At 53.3% G+C, this 12,389-nt stretch overlaps 4 protein-coding genes across 4 annotated transcripts; 2 read left to right on the top strand and 2 right to left on the bottom strand.

Moving 5' to 3' along the window:
* Positions 1-663: 663 nt before the first annotated feature.
* Positions 664-3,206, bottom strand: N0V89_000906 (uncharacterized protein; the record flags this gene model as incomplete). Its single annotated transcript, XM_056209724.1, has 6 exons — positions 664-739; positions 789-1,315; positions 1,404-1,886; positions 2,005-2,485; positions 2,572-2,951; positions 3,042-3,206. The coding sequence occupies 6 exons, from the start codon at positions 3,204-3,206 to the stop codon at positions 664-666; spliced, it is 2,112 nt and encodes a 703-aa protein (XP_056076546.1).
* Positions 3,207-3,742: 536 nt separating this feature from the next.
* N0V89_000905 (uncharacterized protein) lies at positions 3,743-4,541 on the top strand (the record flags this gene model as incomplete). Its single annotated transcript, XM_056209723.1, has 6 exons — positions 3,743-3,801; positions 3,855-3,965; positions 4,015-4,031; positions 4,078-4,223; positions 4,272-4,352; positions 4,410-4,541. 6 exons carry the CDS (start codon positions 3,743-3,745, stop codon positions 4,539-4,541), a joined length of 546 nt encoding a protein of 181 aa, XP_056076545.1.
* A 430-nt stretch (positions 4,542-4,971) lies between these two features.
* Positions 4,972-10,010, top strand: N0V89_000904 (uncharacterized protein; the record flags this gene model as incomplete). The annotated part of the gene is made up of 3 exons (XM_056209722.1): positions 4,972-5,122; positions 5,181-9,678; positions 9,728-10,010. 3 exons carry the CDS (start codon positions 4,972-4,974, stop codon positions 10,008-10,010), a joined length of 4,932 nt encoding a protein of 1,643 aa, XP_056076544.1.
* Positions 10,011-10,461: 451 nt separating this feature from the next.
* N0V89_000903 (uncharacterized protein) lies at positions 10,462-12,370 on the bottom strand (the record flags this gene model as incomplete). Its single annotated transcript, XM_056209721.1, has 2 exons — positions 10,462-11,803; positions 12,366-12,370. 2 exons carry the CDS (start codon positions 12,368-12,370, stop codon positions 10,462-10,464), a joined length of 1,347 nt encoding a protein of 448 aa, XP_056076543.1.
* Between the last annotated feature and the right edge of the window lie 19 nt (positions 12,371-12,389).

Genomic DNA, 12,389 nt, shown 5'->3' with positions numbered 1-12,389 from the left:
GGCAGAGCTTTGGTGGGGAGGGTATGGCAAAATGAAGGAAACTGTGGAAATGGACGAGGTGGAATAAACGGTATTGGTGTTTCTGAGACTGATTGGGGGGAGTGGATTGGTACGATTATTGCGGAATTAGTCGAAACACACCATGATGGGCGTAGTTCCGAGTCTTTTGGTGTTTCGTCTCACTGTTACATTTGTATTCGTAGGATACCTGTTACGAAAAGCATGTCACAGTAAAACACAAATGTCATGGAATTGCCGTGAGCAATCGCACTTGTCGCAGTATCAATCGGTTTCGCTATTCTACATGGTCCGCAGCAAATCCTTAAGCTCAATGACGAGCCGAATGACGAGCCTCCTCAGATTTTCCCAAGGGAGCTAGAAAGGCTGCAGCGTACTTGACATATGTGAGCAGTTCCCGGCTCTTTATTGCCCCAAATCGCAGAGGCTAAGAAGGTCATCGAGGTGCTGCTAGGCAAAAAACAAAGAAGAAGAAAAAAGGAGAAAAAGCAAAGTGGGTTGTTGTAATGTAGAATCTGGAGCACGAGAGCCGAAAAACAAACCAGGAGATTGGACGATGGAACTTTGTGAAGTGCTTTCCTTGCCAGGTAGGTGACGACCGAAGCCCGCAGCTTGCCATGGAAAAGGCTATAACATCCCAAACCCTCAGAGAGGCTGCCCCGGAGGGACACTAGGATCGATGATCTCGCTCGTCTCGTGCTGGTAGATAGTGACGTCGATGCTACAACCGTTAGTATCGTATTGGGATCCACAGATAGACAGTAACATACACTTTGCCATGCTTGTAACCCATCTTGAAGAGGTGGCCAGCCTTGCGGAATTTGAATTTCCTCATAAAATCGGTCATCCAAACCATGTCATCGCCTTCCTCGTGAGGAACATTACAGTTGATAACCTTGACGACCCGGCCGAGACCATGCTTGAGGTACTCGCCGCAATTGATCCAATGATAGCCTCCTTTTGCGGGGTAGCTAGTGTTGGCCATTTCAAGAATACGGTCAAAGAGACACTTGGCTATGTTCTGGCGCACAAAGTCTGGATGGATGTAGCATTCAAGCTCGAATGTGAAACGATACGTGCTGCCCCTGTCGACGAAGTCATCAATGTACGCGATACCGACAATGCGCTCGTTGACGAAATCTTGAGGGCCCCTGGGATGAAGGCCTTTGTGCACAGCAACGATGTACGGGAGGCCTTCGTCGGTGATAGTGCGAATTCGCTCTACAATATCCTTGCGAGCTCGGGGCGTGAACTCCGGCGCGCTGATCGTCCGCTCAACGTACTGGTTGTAGAGCTCCTAGGTAACAAGTCAACATCGCTGAAAGTTACGAAAAAGGTCATGTATCCCGAGGTAATACAGGACATAGTTGAATGGCACGACTCACTTGAATACCTTTGGCGTCAGCCGCGATGACGGGCCGCAAGTATACATTGCTAGTTGGGCGATAGCCAGGATCGCGCGGCGGCTGCTCTTGCATCGGGCGCTCCCTGTTCTGCCTTGCCAAACGCCTTTTCTTACGCGCTTGGTTCTTCTGCGAAACGTCCCTTACATGTTGCGTTGCTGACTTCGTTGCACCCGGCTTGCAGTTCTCTTCGTCATTCAAATCGAGTTCTGACTTAGCCGGATGCTGGAGCGGGTTGAGGAAGCTATCAGTGTTGTCCTTTGAATACTCCTCCCAAAAAGGGCGATGTTCGGTAATGTCGATGTCGCTGAGTGGTGAAGGAGCACGGGAAGGAAACGCCTGCCAGAAGGACTGCGGCGCATCGCCCTCGATCTTGGTGGGGATCCAGCTCCGAGGGGCTATTTCCTTGTTGATAATCCGTTGGGCGACCACCACGCCATCGATCGAGACCACGCCTCCTTCGACCTATATACATCGTATTAGCAAGGCCCTCATAAGATGGATGCACACTCTCGAGTCAAAAGTCCCGGGCGGAATCGTCTTATGTTGTGCCAATCTTAGAGTGCCATGTTGTGTAACTCACCTCAACACCGAGGAAATCAGGCAGTGCGAGCAGATCGGCCAGATTCACGGTGCAGCTCGCATCGTGACCGTTGATCCATTTCTCGATGCCTGGTCCGAAATGGCGATCAGTGAAGGCGTGGCGAGCCGACCAGCTTTCTGGTGGTGGAATCCAGTCTCCGTTCCAGTCTACAAGCTTCTTTACATCGTAGTCTGGATCACCGTTGCTGTCCGACCTGAACTCAACGCCGCCTTCGTCCTCATCATCTGATACCGGCTTCATGTCTCGATTTTTTGGCCAAACGTGACGACCCTTACGCCTGATATCTGCCTGCGGTGGAGGCTCTGGGTTTGGTTCGTTGTAACCCCACACCGCGTTCGTCTGCGACAGAGGCTCATGATCTGGTTCCTCGTAGCCCCATGCCACGTCCGTCTGCGCTTGCTGCTCTGCTGGGGAAGAAGGGGGCGAAAGCGGCGCCTTGGGCCGGTTGTTCACAGTCGAGCTGAAGACACATCAGTTCTATGGAGCAGCTAATTGCCCACACTAATGTAAGGCGTAGGGAATTATAGATAGAATTGATCAACTTACAGCTTTCGCTGCGCGGATTGTGCTTGTGAGGGCTCGGCACCCTTCAACTCCAGTGCCTTCATGTCCATAGTCAGGTCCGCAGAATCTGTGTGTGCTGGATTGACGTTGCGCTGCTTCTTGCGCACATGAGGGGGAACGTAGCGAGAAACCATCGTCGTCTTGCTTCCGCAATCTTTGCGAGGCCCAGGATGGTGTTGAAAGTCTTTGCCGTTGGGCGGTGGAGTACCATGTATCGATTCAGAGGGTGATGGAGTGGAAGGCGCGACTTGGTGAATGGGAGAAGGCGCCAAACGGGCAGGTGAGTCCAGGCCGCGGGCATCGTCTACTATCATGTCGGCGTGAAGATCGAATTTCTTCCACTTGCGATTTGTGGCGAGGTTCTGTAGTATGTTAGTGAAAAGGGTGGGTGCATGCATAAAGGAAGCCTAGATCTGTTGGGACTGACCAACTAGTGGCCTGAATCCACATACCTTAGACGCTCCGAATCTCTGCTCCTGCTGCCAGGTCGGCTTGTCCGTAGCGGGAAGTTTTGGGTGGACCATGTTATGTTGCAACAGTCGGGTATTCTCATCGACTTGAAGCGGAGGTTGTGCTTCATAAATCGTCTCGCGGGACACCCTTGCGAAGTGTGCCATGGTAGCGACTTCCTCTACCAGTGGGTCCAGCTTTTCGAGGGCACGTGAGGCTCGTACGCGCGAGGTCCAGATACACTACAGGTGCAGGCCGGACTTGCATACATGGAAGAGAGAGCAGAAGATGTAAGAGCAAAGTATATTGAAGAAGCTCGAAGGGCAGCCCTTATAAACACATGGGCGCTGCCTGGGCCACAGCTCCAAAGCAGGTGAGAGATTCCGTTTGAGCGATGGCAGAAACGTATTTCTCTTACATGTGCCGGTGCTCTATAGGAAGCCTAAAGAGGCATGGCTCCAAGTTGAGTGAGAGGCGGACGGGTCCGCATCCTACACAGGTCAGCTGTAGGGATGGCACCTAGAGCCCATCGCCAGTAGACACTCTCATATGGAGAGCTTGTCTTCAGTGTCCGTTGTCGAGATGGTGAACGCCCTTTCGTAGTCCGTGTGTGGAAAGTTTAGCCGACGCCGGCCGAAGGACTCGACTCGAGACCCTTCGATTCTGCCTGGAGGCCGGTCACTACGACACCCAACAGCACAAGATGCTATCAATTCTGCGAAAAGCACGTCTGAAGGACAAGGAGATGCGGATATTGATGCTGTACGGATTTCAGCTATTGGAGTTGCTAAAATACTGCTGCTGATTGGGACTAGGGGGCTGGACAATGCAGGAAAGACGACCATCGTCAAGAAAATCATGAATGAGGATGTCAACAGTGTCAGTCCGACTCTGGGTTTCATTATCAAGACAATTGATTACGACGGGTAAGACGAGTATACGAGCGACTAGAAGGACTGGACACTGACGATGAAGCTACAAATTGAACATCTGTATGACCTTTCTGAGCTGCTTCGTCTCAGCAAGCTGATGATAAAGGGGACGTGGGCGGCCAAAAGACGCTGCGAACATATTGGAAGAACTACTTCGAGAAGACAGACACGCTCATCTGGGTCGTTGATGCTACAGACCGTGAGCGGATCGACGACTGCCGGCGTGAGCTAGAGGGGCTGTTGCTCGAGGAGGTGCGTGGAGACAGCAAGGAGGTGCACATTCCACACTAATACATGCAGCGGCTTATGGGTGCAAGCTTGCTCGTGTTCAAGAACAAGAGCGACGTCTCGGGAGCCATGACAGAAGACGAGGTTCGACAGGTACGTGCTGTGTGACGTGCAAGGGGCCGGTTGTCAGGCCAATAACGCGCGGTGCAGGGCCTCCGGCTCGACGCTATCAAAACGCACAAATGGACCATCATGGCGTGCAGCGCGATGACGGGCACGAACCTGCATGAAGGGCTGCAGTGGGTGGTGCAGGACGCGAAAAGCAGGCTGTTCTTGTACTGACTCCAGCTGGAGATGGCGTGGGTATGGGCGGCTGCAAGGGGCAACCCGTATGGTTCCCTGGCACAAGCGCGGCCACGGTCTCGGGCGCCGTCGGCTGGGAAATCGTGAGAAGCAAAACAAACAAGTAGCAACACCTCCATCGAGGCAAATCCCTCCCTCGACTTGCACATTTCCCACGCTGGTGTCGCCCGCTTCCTCCCTCCGTCCCTCCGCGATCTGCGTTTCATCAATTTCGAAACGACCAGGGTGGCCGCCGGCCAAGACGCAGTGAACCGAGCGTTCGTGTAACTCTGCGTCCGTGTGTTTAGCTTCCATCCACCCCAGCACTACATTCATCTGGAGGTTTACGCACGCGAGGACCTGCGGTTGGCCCAAGTCGGAACTGCGGTTGGCCCAAGTCGGAACTGGTCTTCATACTAGGGCCCTCACAATGTCGAATCCAGACGAGGTCGATCCTCGTCAGTTCCTTGAGCGGATGCGGACGCTGTCAGAGCAGCGAGACCAGCAGGACGCCGAGCGGGTCAAGAAGCTGGAGGAAGAGCTTATACAGGGCCGTAGCGAGCGACTCGCGCGCAGAGCAGGTATGCCCCCGTCTTCTTGAATCTGTCTGCGCGTCGCACGCCCTAAACAGCACAACAGAACGAGCACGCTCTCTGTCCCCCGACAAGCCCACCACGCCCCAATCGCACCGCTCCGTCGCCGATACACCTCCAAGTGTGCAAGAAAAGCCCGCCGACACGCCAACGCCAAACATGGCGCCGCCGTCGCTGGAGCATGCCCGCGAGGACTCTCTGCAGCAGCTGACGGGCTCGCCCGCGCAGCTCATCGACGACACTGAACCGAAAAAGCCCACCCCGAGCGCGGCAGCACTGGGCCGCTCAGGAACCCTGTCGTGGCAACAGCGAAGGCCGCAATCGAGCAGCATACGGAGGCCAATCTCGGTCGCATTGAGCTCTCCAGACAAGGCGACTGCCACCTCACCTCGCACCTCCGAGCCGCCCTCCCCAGAACGACCCGCATCGCGAACCCAGATAGCGCAATCGTTGGGTGCCAAAGACCCATCCTGGTTTAAGCAAACGGCAGATCGGGGGATCGGGTCTGCGGCATACAGGAAGAATCAGGAAGACAATGTCTCTGAAATAGGCTCCACATCCGGGAAGCAGCTACCCGGCATGTCGCGCGACTCGACAGCGGAGCCTGGAGCAACATCTCCGCCGCTGGAGAGCCCTCGTTCGAGCGGCTCCATCCGTAGCAGCACTCTTCTCGCCAACCGCATCTCCGCCACTGCATCACTGTCTGGCTTAGACGAAGAGTCGACCACAAAGACCAAATCGCCGCTACCTGTGCTAGAAGCACACAAGTTCGCGCCTCCGTCAGAGGGCGCATCTGTGGATGGAAGTGACCGCGCTTCGATGCGCGGTCTTGCAATGTCGCCAACGCAAGGGCGGATATCTCCCGAGCGGCCTGTGTCTCCTACCAAAGGCATGGGTGGCTTCGTCCAGAGTGCGATAATGAAGCGTAGTGACAGTGTGAGCAAGAGGTGGAGCGCTCAAGCACCACCAACCTTGAGTAGACAGAATTCTACCTTGAGTAACAGAGGTAGCACCTACGGTACGCTGCCTAGGTCGGATGCGAGACCAAGCACTCTGAGCCGAGATAATTCGATCGAGCCTTCGTCGCGACCAGGCTCTAGCGCTGGTATCGGGGGCATCACCAAGGACGCTACGGAGAGCGCACAGAAACCAGAGTTCGCTAAGCCTGCGTTGCCTCGCCACAGCCGTAGCAAGTCTGTTGCGTCAACGTTCAGCGAGGGTCAGCCGCAGCAAGATGAGACTTCACCTCCGAGTCCATCGAAGCGGTGGAGCCCCACAAAGTCAAGCTGGTTAGAAAGCGCGCTGAACAAGCCAGAGTCTCCGAAGCCCCAACAGCCACCTCCACAACAACCCGTTTGGATGAGTGAGATAAGTCGCATCAAACAGCAGCGCGGAAGTGTAGATTTTGGCAAAGTGAGCCCGTTACAGAGCCCACCTGCTGGGTCTTCAACAATTTCTGGCAGATCATCGCCGATCAAGGAGGTCCAACTGAGGCCTGTAAGCTTGCGAAGCAGACCTGAAACTCCTAGGCAAGGAGAGCCGCCTGTTCTTGAAAACCCCACAAAAGCATTGCAGAGCTTGCGTGAGAAGCCTGAGTCTTCGAACGAGGAGCCGAGCGCGGCCGAAGACGCCAAACCAGCACAACCAGCTCCGAAACCGGAACCTGTAGTAACTGCAAAACCCACCGTGCCTGCCAACAATGATGCCAATACCAATGCAACGAATGAATCGATATCTCCGAGTGCACAGTATGATACACCAAAAAGCCCACCTGTCACGACGGGCACGAAGCCTACGATATCTTCCTCTCGCTTTAGCAAAGACCCTGCTCTTTCCCCTGCTGCAGTAAAATCGAAGCCTGATACCCCACCGAAGAAAGACTTCCGTGCAACCCTCAAATCACGCCAGCCCGTTGCAGGTACAACTAAGCATGAGGAGGTGAACGAGTTACAGAATGTGTTCGGCAAGTTGAGACGAGCAGAGACGAAGAACTACGTTGCTCCGGATACGTTCAAGAACAATATCGTCCAAGGAAAGAACGCTTTGAACATTACAGGGGGTCCTAAGCCTTCTGTACGTAGGAATGAATTCCGGGACAGCCTGGTGTCGCAGAAGGCTGCTATGTTAGCGAAAGCTCAAGAGACGGGGTCTGCCGCCCACCAAAGGACGGGTAGCTCCGCCTCCGCCAAAAACGCCCCGCCTCCCGAGGTCACAGCAGCCAGAAAAAATCTGGGAAGATCGGACACCATCTCCCAGCCTCCGCCTCCGCAAGAGACAGGTGCGACGCCAGAGGCAATTGCGCGCAGAAAAAGTCTTCGTGCAAGCAAACCGCCAGTTATTGAGAAATCGAGTCAACCGACTGTACCTTTCGTAAACAAGGAAGCATCCTCGATGAAGTCCAGCAGATTTGCAGACCGATTCAACCCAGCTTTAGCGAACATGTTGGCGAGGGGACCACCACCCATGGCTGGATCTGGAGGTACTACCAAGGAAGACATCGGAGAGACTCCAGCCAAGCCAACGCAGGAGGAGAGGACTGGGCCAGCTCCGGAGTTAACCCACATTACCAAGGGGAGAGCCCGAGGACCTAGGAGACGAGCACCGGGCGCAAAGCAAAGTGAGACCAAGTCAGCTGACACCCCGCAAAAAGCGCATACAGAAAAGGTAGCTCCAGTTGCCAAGGTCCCGTTGGTCAAGACTGAACAAGTGTTGCCCAGCTCTGATCCTTCAGACGATGCTCTAGTGTACCGAACACCTGTCAAAAATTTACTGAAAGACAAGCCAATTACGCCAGCAAAGTCTCCGGACCTGTCCAAGAGGCTCTCACAATCTCCAACGCCGGAACCGCCAAAGAAGCTTGCATCTTTGGAGCTCGAACGGGAGGTTCCCTCCGAAGCTAAAGCAACTCTGCAAAAGTCGCCTTTTACACCAGCCGCTCAATCTCCTAAACCTGTATCATCGCCATCATACTCTTCCTTTAAGCCGATCCCAGTCCTCCCGTCACGACCACTGGCAACAGCTCCATCCAAACCGGTAGGCCAGGCTTTGAAAGAAATTGCACCTCCCAATACGGATAGTGCAAGAAAGGAAGAGCGATCGCCGGACAAGCCGTCGTTCTCCGTAAAAAGTGCTACAGCTCTCTGGGGTAGTCAATCTACTTCGTCGTCGCCTGTCCCAAGCAAGCCGAAGTCGCCTATTAAGCTTCCCACGAGAGCAGATGAAAAAGCAGCAATGGAGGGTGCTGGTCTAAGCAGTCCTAATAAGGCACTGGAACACTTAGAATCTAAGCCCCTCGCAGCAAAGCCAAAGCCCGCTGGCCTTGGTTTGGGCAGCCTGGGAAGTCTCGGAGGCCTAGTCGCAGCACGATCGAGAGGATCGACACCTCCAAAGCCGTACTCAGCTAAAGTTTCGCCTACTTCACCACCGATGGTGAGCAACAGACCTCAGTCCGAGCCTTTCAAGGAGTCTCCTGCATCTGAGAAGCCTGCCGGCGTCTTTACAGAGTTCTTTGACGAATCACCGGTAACCACAGGAGTTCTGCCCGAGAGCATCGATACGGTCCGTATTTTGAAGACTCCACCGTACGACTTGAGCCCTAATGGAAAGATTAGGACCATTAGGAAGCAAATCCATGAAGTGACCGGGGATGGAAAGCTAACACCCATCCACGCACACGATGAGCATGTCCTGTTCCAGGACTCCATATACCTGTGCACTCACACCTTCAGCAATGCTAGCGGCTCCAAGGCTACCGAGATCTCTCTTTGGGCAGGCAATGGAGTGGCGGAACCTACCGTTGAGGATGTTCAGCTTTTCGCAAAGAACTACGCCAAACAGAACCAAGGAACATTAGTGCCGATACGACAAGGGAAGGAGACACCAAACTTCCTTGACGCGCTTGGAGGCATCATCATCACTCGGCGAGGGACATTTCCGCCGGCCAAGGAATATATGCTCTGCGGACGTCGACATCTAGGACGGCTTGTGTTTGATGAGGTTGATTTTGCTCTTAAGAGCCTCTGTTCGGGATATGCCTACATCATCACTACTTTACGTGGCAAGGTCTATCTTTGGAAAGGTCGAGGATGTTGCGCAGAGGAGCTGGCAGGAGCACGTCTAATGGGCATGGATCTAGCACCAGGAGGCGATTATCTCGAGATCGAAGAAGGTGTGGAGCCAGACGAGATGATCCAAATGTTCCCGCCAAGCGTAGGTAAAGGGCCTGCCATTCCTCGATCGGCGGACCACTGGCGTTACAAAGCCTCCTCGGAGCGATACCAAACACGGCTCTTTAAGGTCGAGCAACAGCAATCTTCAGGATGGGGGAGCCTCCAGGTGAGCTCTTACCTTCCAGCCATGTTACGCCGGCCATCGTGGCAGTTTAACAGAAGGATGTCCACTGAACGGGAACAGACGCCAAGTCCTCCCAAGTCTCCGCTTCCGCCGGGGATGAGCACCAAAATCGTGGAGATCATGCCGTTTTGTCAGCGGGACCTGGAGGCTGAGCATATTTACGTCTTGGACGCCTTTTTCGAGATGTATATGTAAGCAAACCTCATGACTCCTAATCTTCCGAAACTAACGGGAACTCAGTATCGTTGGCTCCCTTTCACGTTCACAACATCATGCTTTCTCTACAGCTCTCATGTTTGCGCAAGAGTATGTTATCCTTGCAGTTACGGAAGAAGATCGACCGATTAAACCTCCTACAACGATCCTCCTCGAAGGGGTACCGCGAGACATGCGAGCCGTCTTCCGACACTGGGACGACTCCATAGTACCCGCTGCAGGGCTCATGAACGGAAAGCTTGGTCGCGGTAAAAGCCTTAGAATCGTGAGTATGGAGAAAGCCATAGAGGCGACGCGGCAACAATGAGACCTCTTCGATACGCTTTAGAAGAAGATTGGTATGAGCATGTGGGAGCGATCTTTGACGACTTGCATACGCTGTTCATGTTGATGATAAGGACGTGGGCTTGACCGATGCCTGGTGCTATAATTCTTCCTTGTGTTAATGGTCTCAGACACCTTGTCTCTTCTGTATATACGTAGCATGGGTGGAATATAAGCGGCGGGCCGGCTTTGGCTAAGAGGTAATGAGGACTTCGCTGTACACGTCTATGATACATTTGGTAAACATCATGATCGCTTCATTCGACATGTAACGTACACTCATCATTAGCGATAATCAGCGGGAATAGATGTCTGTCCTTAAACTCCGCCATGGGCGCAGACCCGCGACCTTCATGGTTGCAAATGGGCCATGCCACTTGGACCTTCCAACCATATCCTTTCCACCGTTCAACCTACGTTCTGTGTCAATCAAACTACTCTAACATCCCACTAAAGAACTTGAACATGATGCTCGGACCGAGACGCTCAATAGCGCTACCAGGTTGGAAGGTTACGGAATGAGAAGCCTTCCACTCCTTCCGATGGCGGTTGTAATACTTCTGTCCCATGTATTTTCCATCTTGGTCGACATCAATCTTCTCATGTTTCTCGGGCGTGTCATGAACCGATGACCTACTAGAAGTCGGAGATGAATGATCCACATCGATGACAGGGAAGACGGGCGTGACGGGGAAGCTATGTATGCCAATGGCTTCGAGCCTCGTCTCTGGATCTGAGGAGATACCGTGGTTTGCATCATCTAGCTTACCGTCTTGTGTCTGGATGTTGATAGTCTTGCGCGTATCACCGGCAGATGAATGGCCCTTGGCCTGTTCAAGGGCGCTATCGGGTTTCTGCTCCTGTGCTGCGGAATGCGTAGTCGTAGTTTTGAGCTGTTCAGTCTGGAGTTCTGGGGCTAAACTGGAGTTGTCAGTGACAACAACGGGAGGGCCTAAAGTCCATGCGTCAAGCATCTCGGCGTCGACTGTCTCTTGCTCCTCAGCATCACGCCATGCTGCAAAGCCCTTATGGCCGTGAGAGCTACCGGCCAAGGTGGTAGTAACTGCATCATAGTGACTCTCTGGAATAGGATCTTGACCGCTAGCGAACTGGTAGGATGCAGCATCAACAGCATTGCGAAACACCTCAACGCCAGCTTCAAGAAACTCTCCAGGATCAGACTCTGTGCTGATGTTTGATGGCAAGGAAACGATTTTCTTCAACTCAATCAAAGCATGAACAGTATCGGCAGTGTTTCGCACCGAATCAAGAAACTTAGCAGTGTAATCGAAGGCAGGCGTCTCCTGGGGATGCTGCGAAGAATTACGCACAAGCGGTGCTAGGTTTTCGAAGTCTTCGACGGGGTGATTGATACTAGATAACGGCAGCCGATAGATGGGGGAGCCAGCCGCGTCTGGCGTGGAAGGGATCTGAGTTGTGGTGGTCGCGGTTTCATGCACCAAGGAAGTGCTGCTCTTCTTAGCAGCATGTTCAGGACAAGGTGGATCCTGACGATACTGCAAAGCTGCAAGTTGAAGCTGGTTTGGTGCTGGAAAGTCTTCGACGGGATGAGCGAGGATAGACAACGGCATCCGATAGCTTGAGGCGCGATGTGCCTTTGTCGCAGAGGGAACTTGACATGTTGTCGTCGTGGTATCCTCCTGCTTCGGTGAAGCCTTGCTCTTTCTAGTAGCTAGGCGCTTGCCGCGGGCTTTCCGGCTCTTAGCCATCTCGAGCTCGACCAGTAAGTCCTGGGTAGACCGCGTGACCTGAAATCTGGTTAGCACGTTGTGAGTGCCTAGTTGCGCGGTGATGCTGAGCGAGGGTATTGGGAGAATTTGTCATAAAGGGCTCGGGGAAATCTTATATGCCGTAAACCGTGCGAGGGTGAAAAGTGTTCATGGAGGTCGATGTGCGCCAATGATACTTAGGGTAACTGTGAAAACTCAATGCCACGTGGAGAACACATAGTGTAAGCACATGCCCTTAGTAAGTAAAACCTTGCGAGTCCCGACCCTTCTACACAACGAACTGCTTGAAAGGACCCGGTTACTATAGTGTGCACCAGTACTGCTTCGTACTATGCTGTTGGCCTCATTGGGAGGAGTAAAGCGAGAATTGCGAAGGTTCTAGCTGAGTATTTGCTGCGGAGTTTTAGGCCAGACCCATGGAGCAGAGTGCAGTTATTTGACACCACTATAAAGGCTGGGATTGATATTCAAGGCATGGAGAATCATGGCCAGCGGCCCCAAGACATATCTGAAATTAGCAGGATAAAGATGTAAGTGGAGAAGGGTAATGGCACAGCATATGGCCGCCATATGGCCGCCACCTGCACTTCATGACGACGACAAGCTAAATT

The sequence above is a fragment of the Didymosphaeria variabile genome (genome assembly GCF_027946475.1).
Source record: "Didymosphaeria variabile strain IMI 356815 chromosome Unknown scaffold_1, whole genome shotgun sequence".
NCBI lineage: Eukaryota > Fungi > Ascomycota > Dothideomycetes > Pleosporales > Didymosphaeriaceae > Didymosphaeria > Didymosphaeria variabile.
The sequence above is the reverse complement of the archived record's forward strand: the minus strand, read 5'-3'. Positions and strand labels throughout refer to the sequence as shown.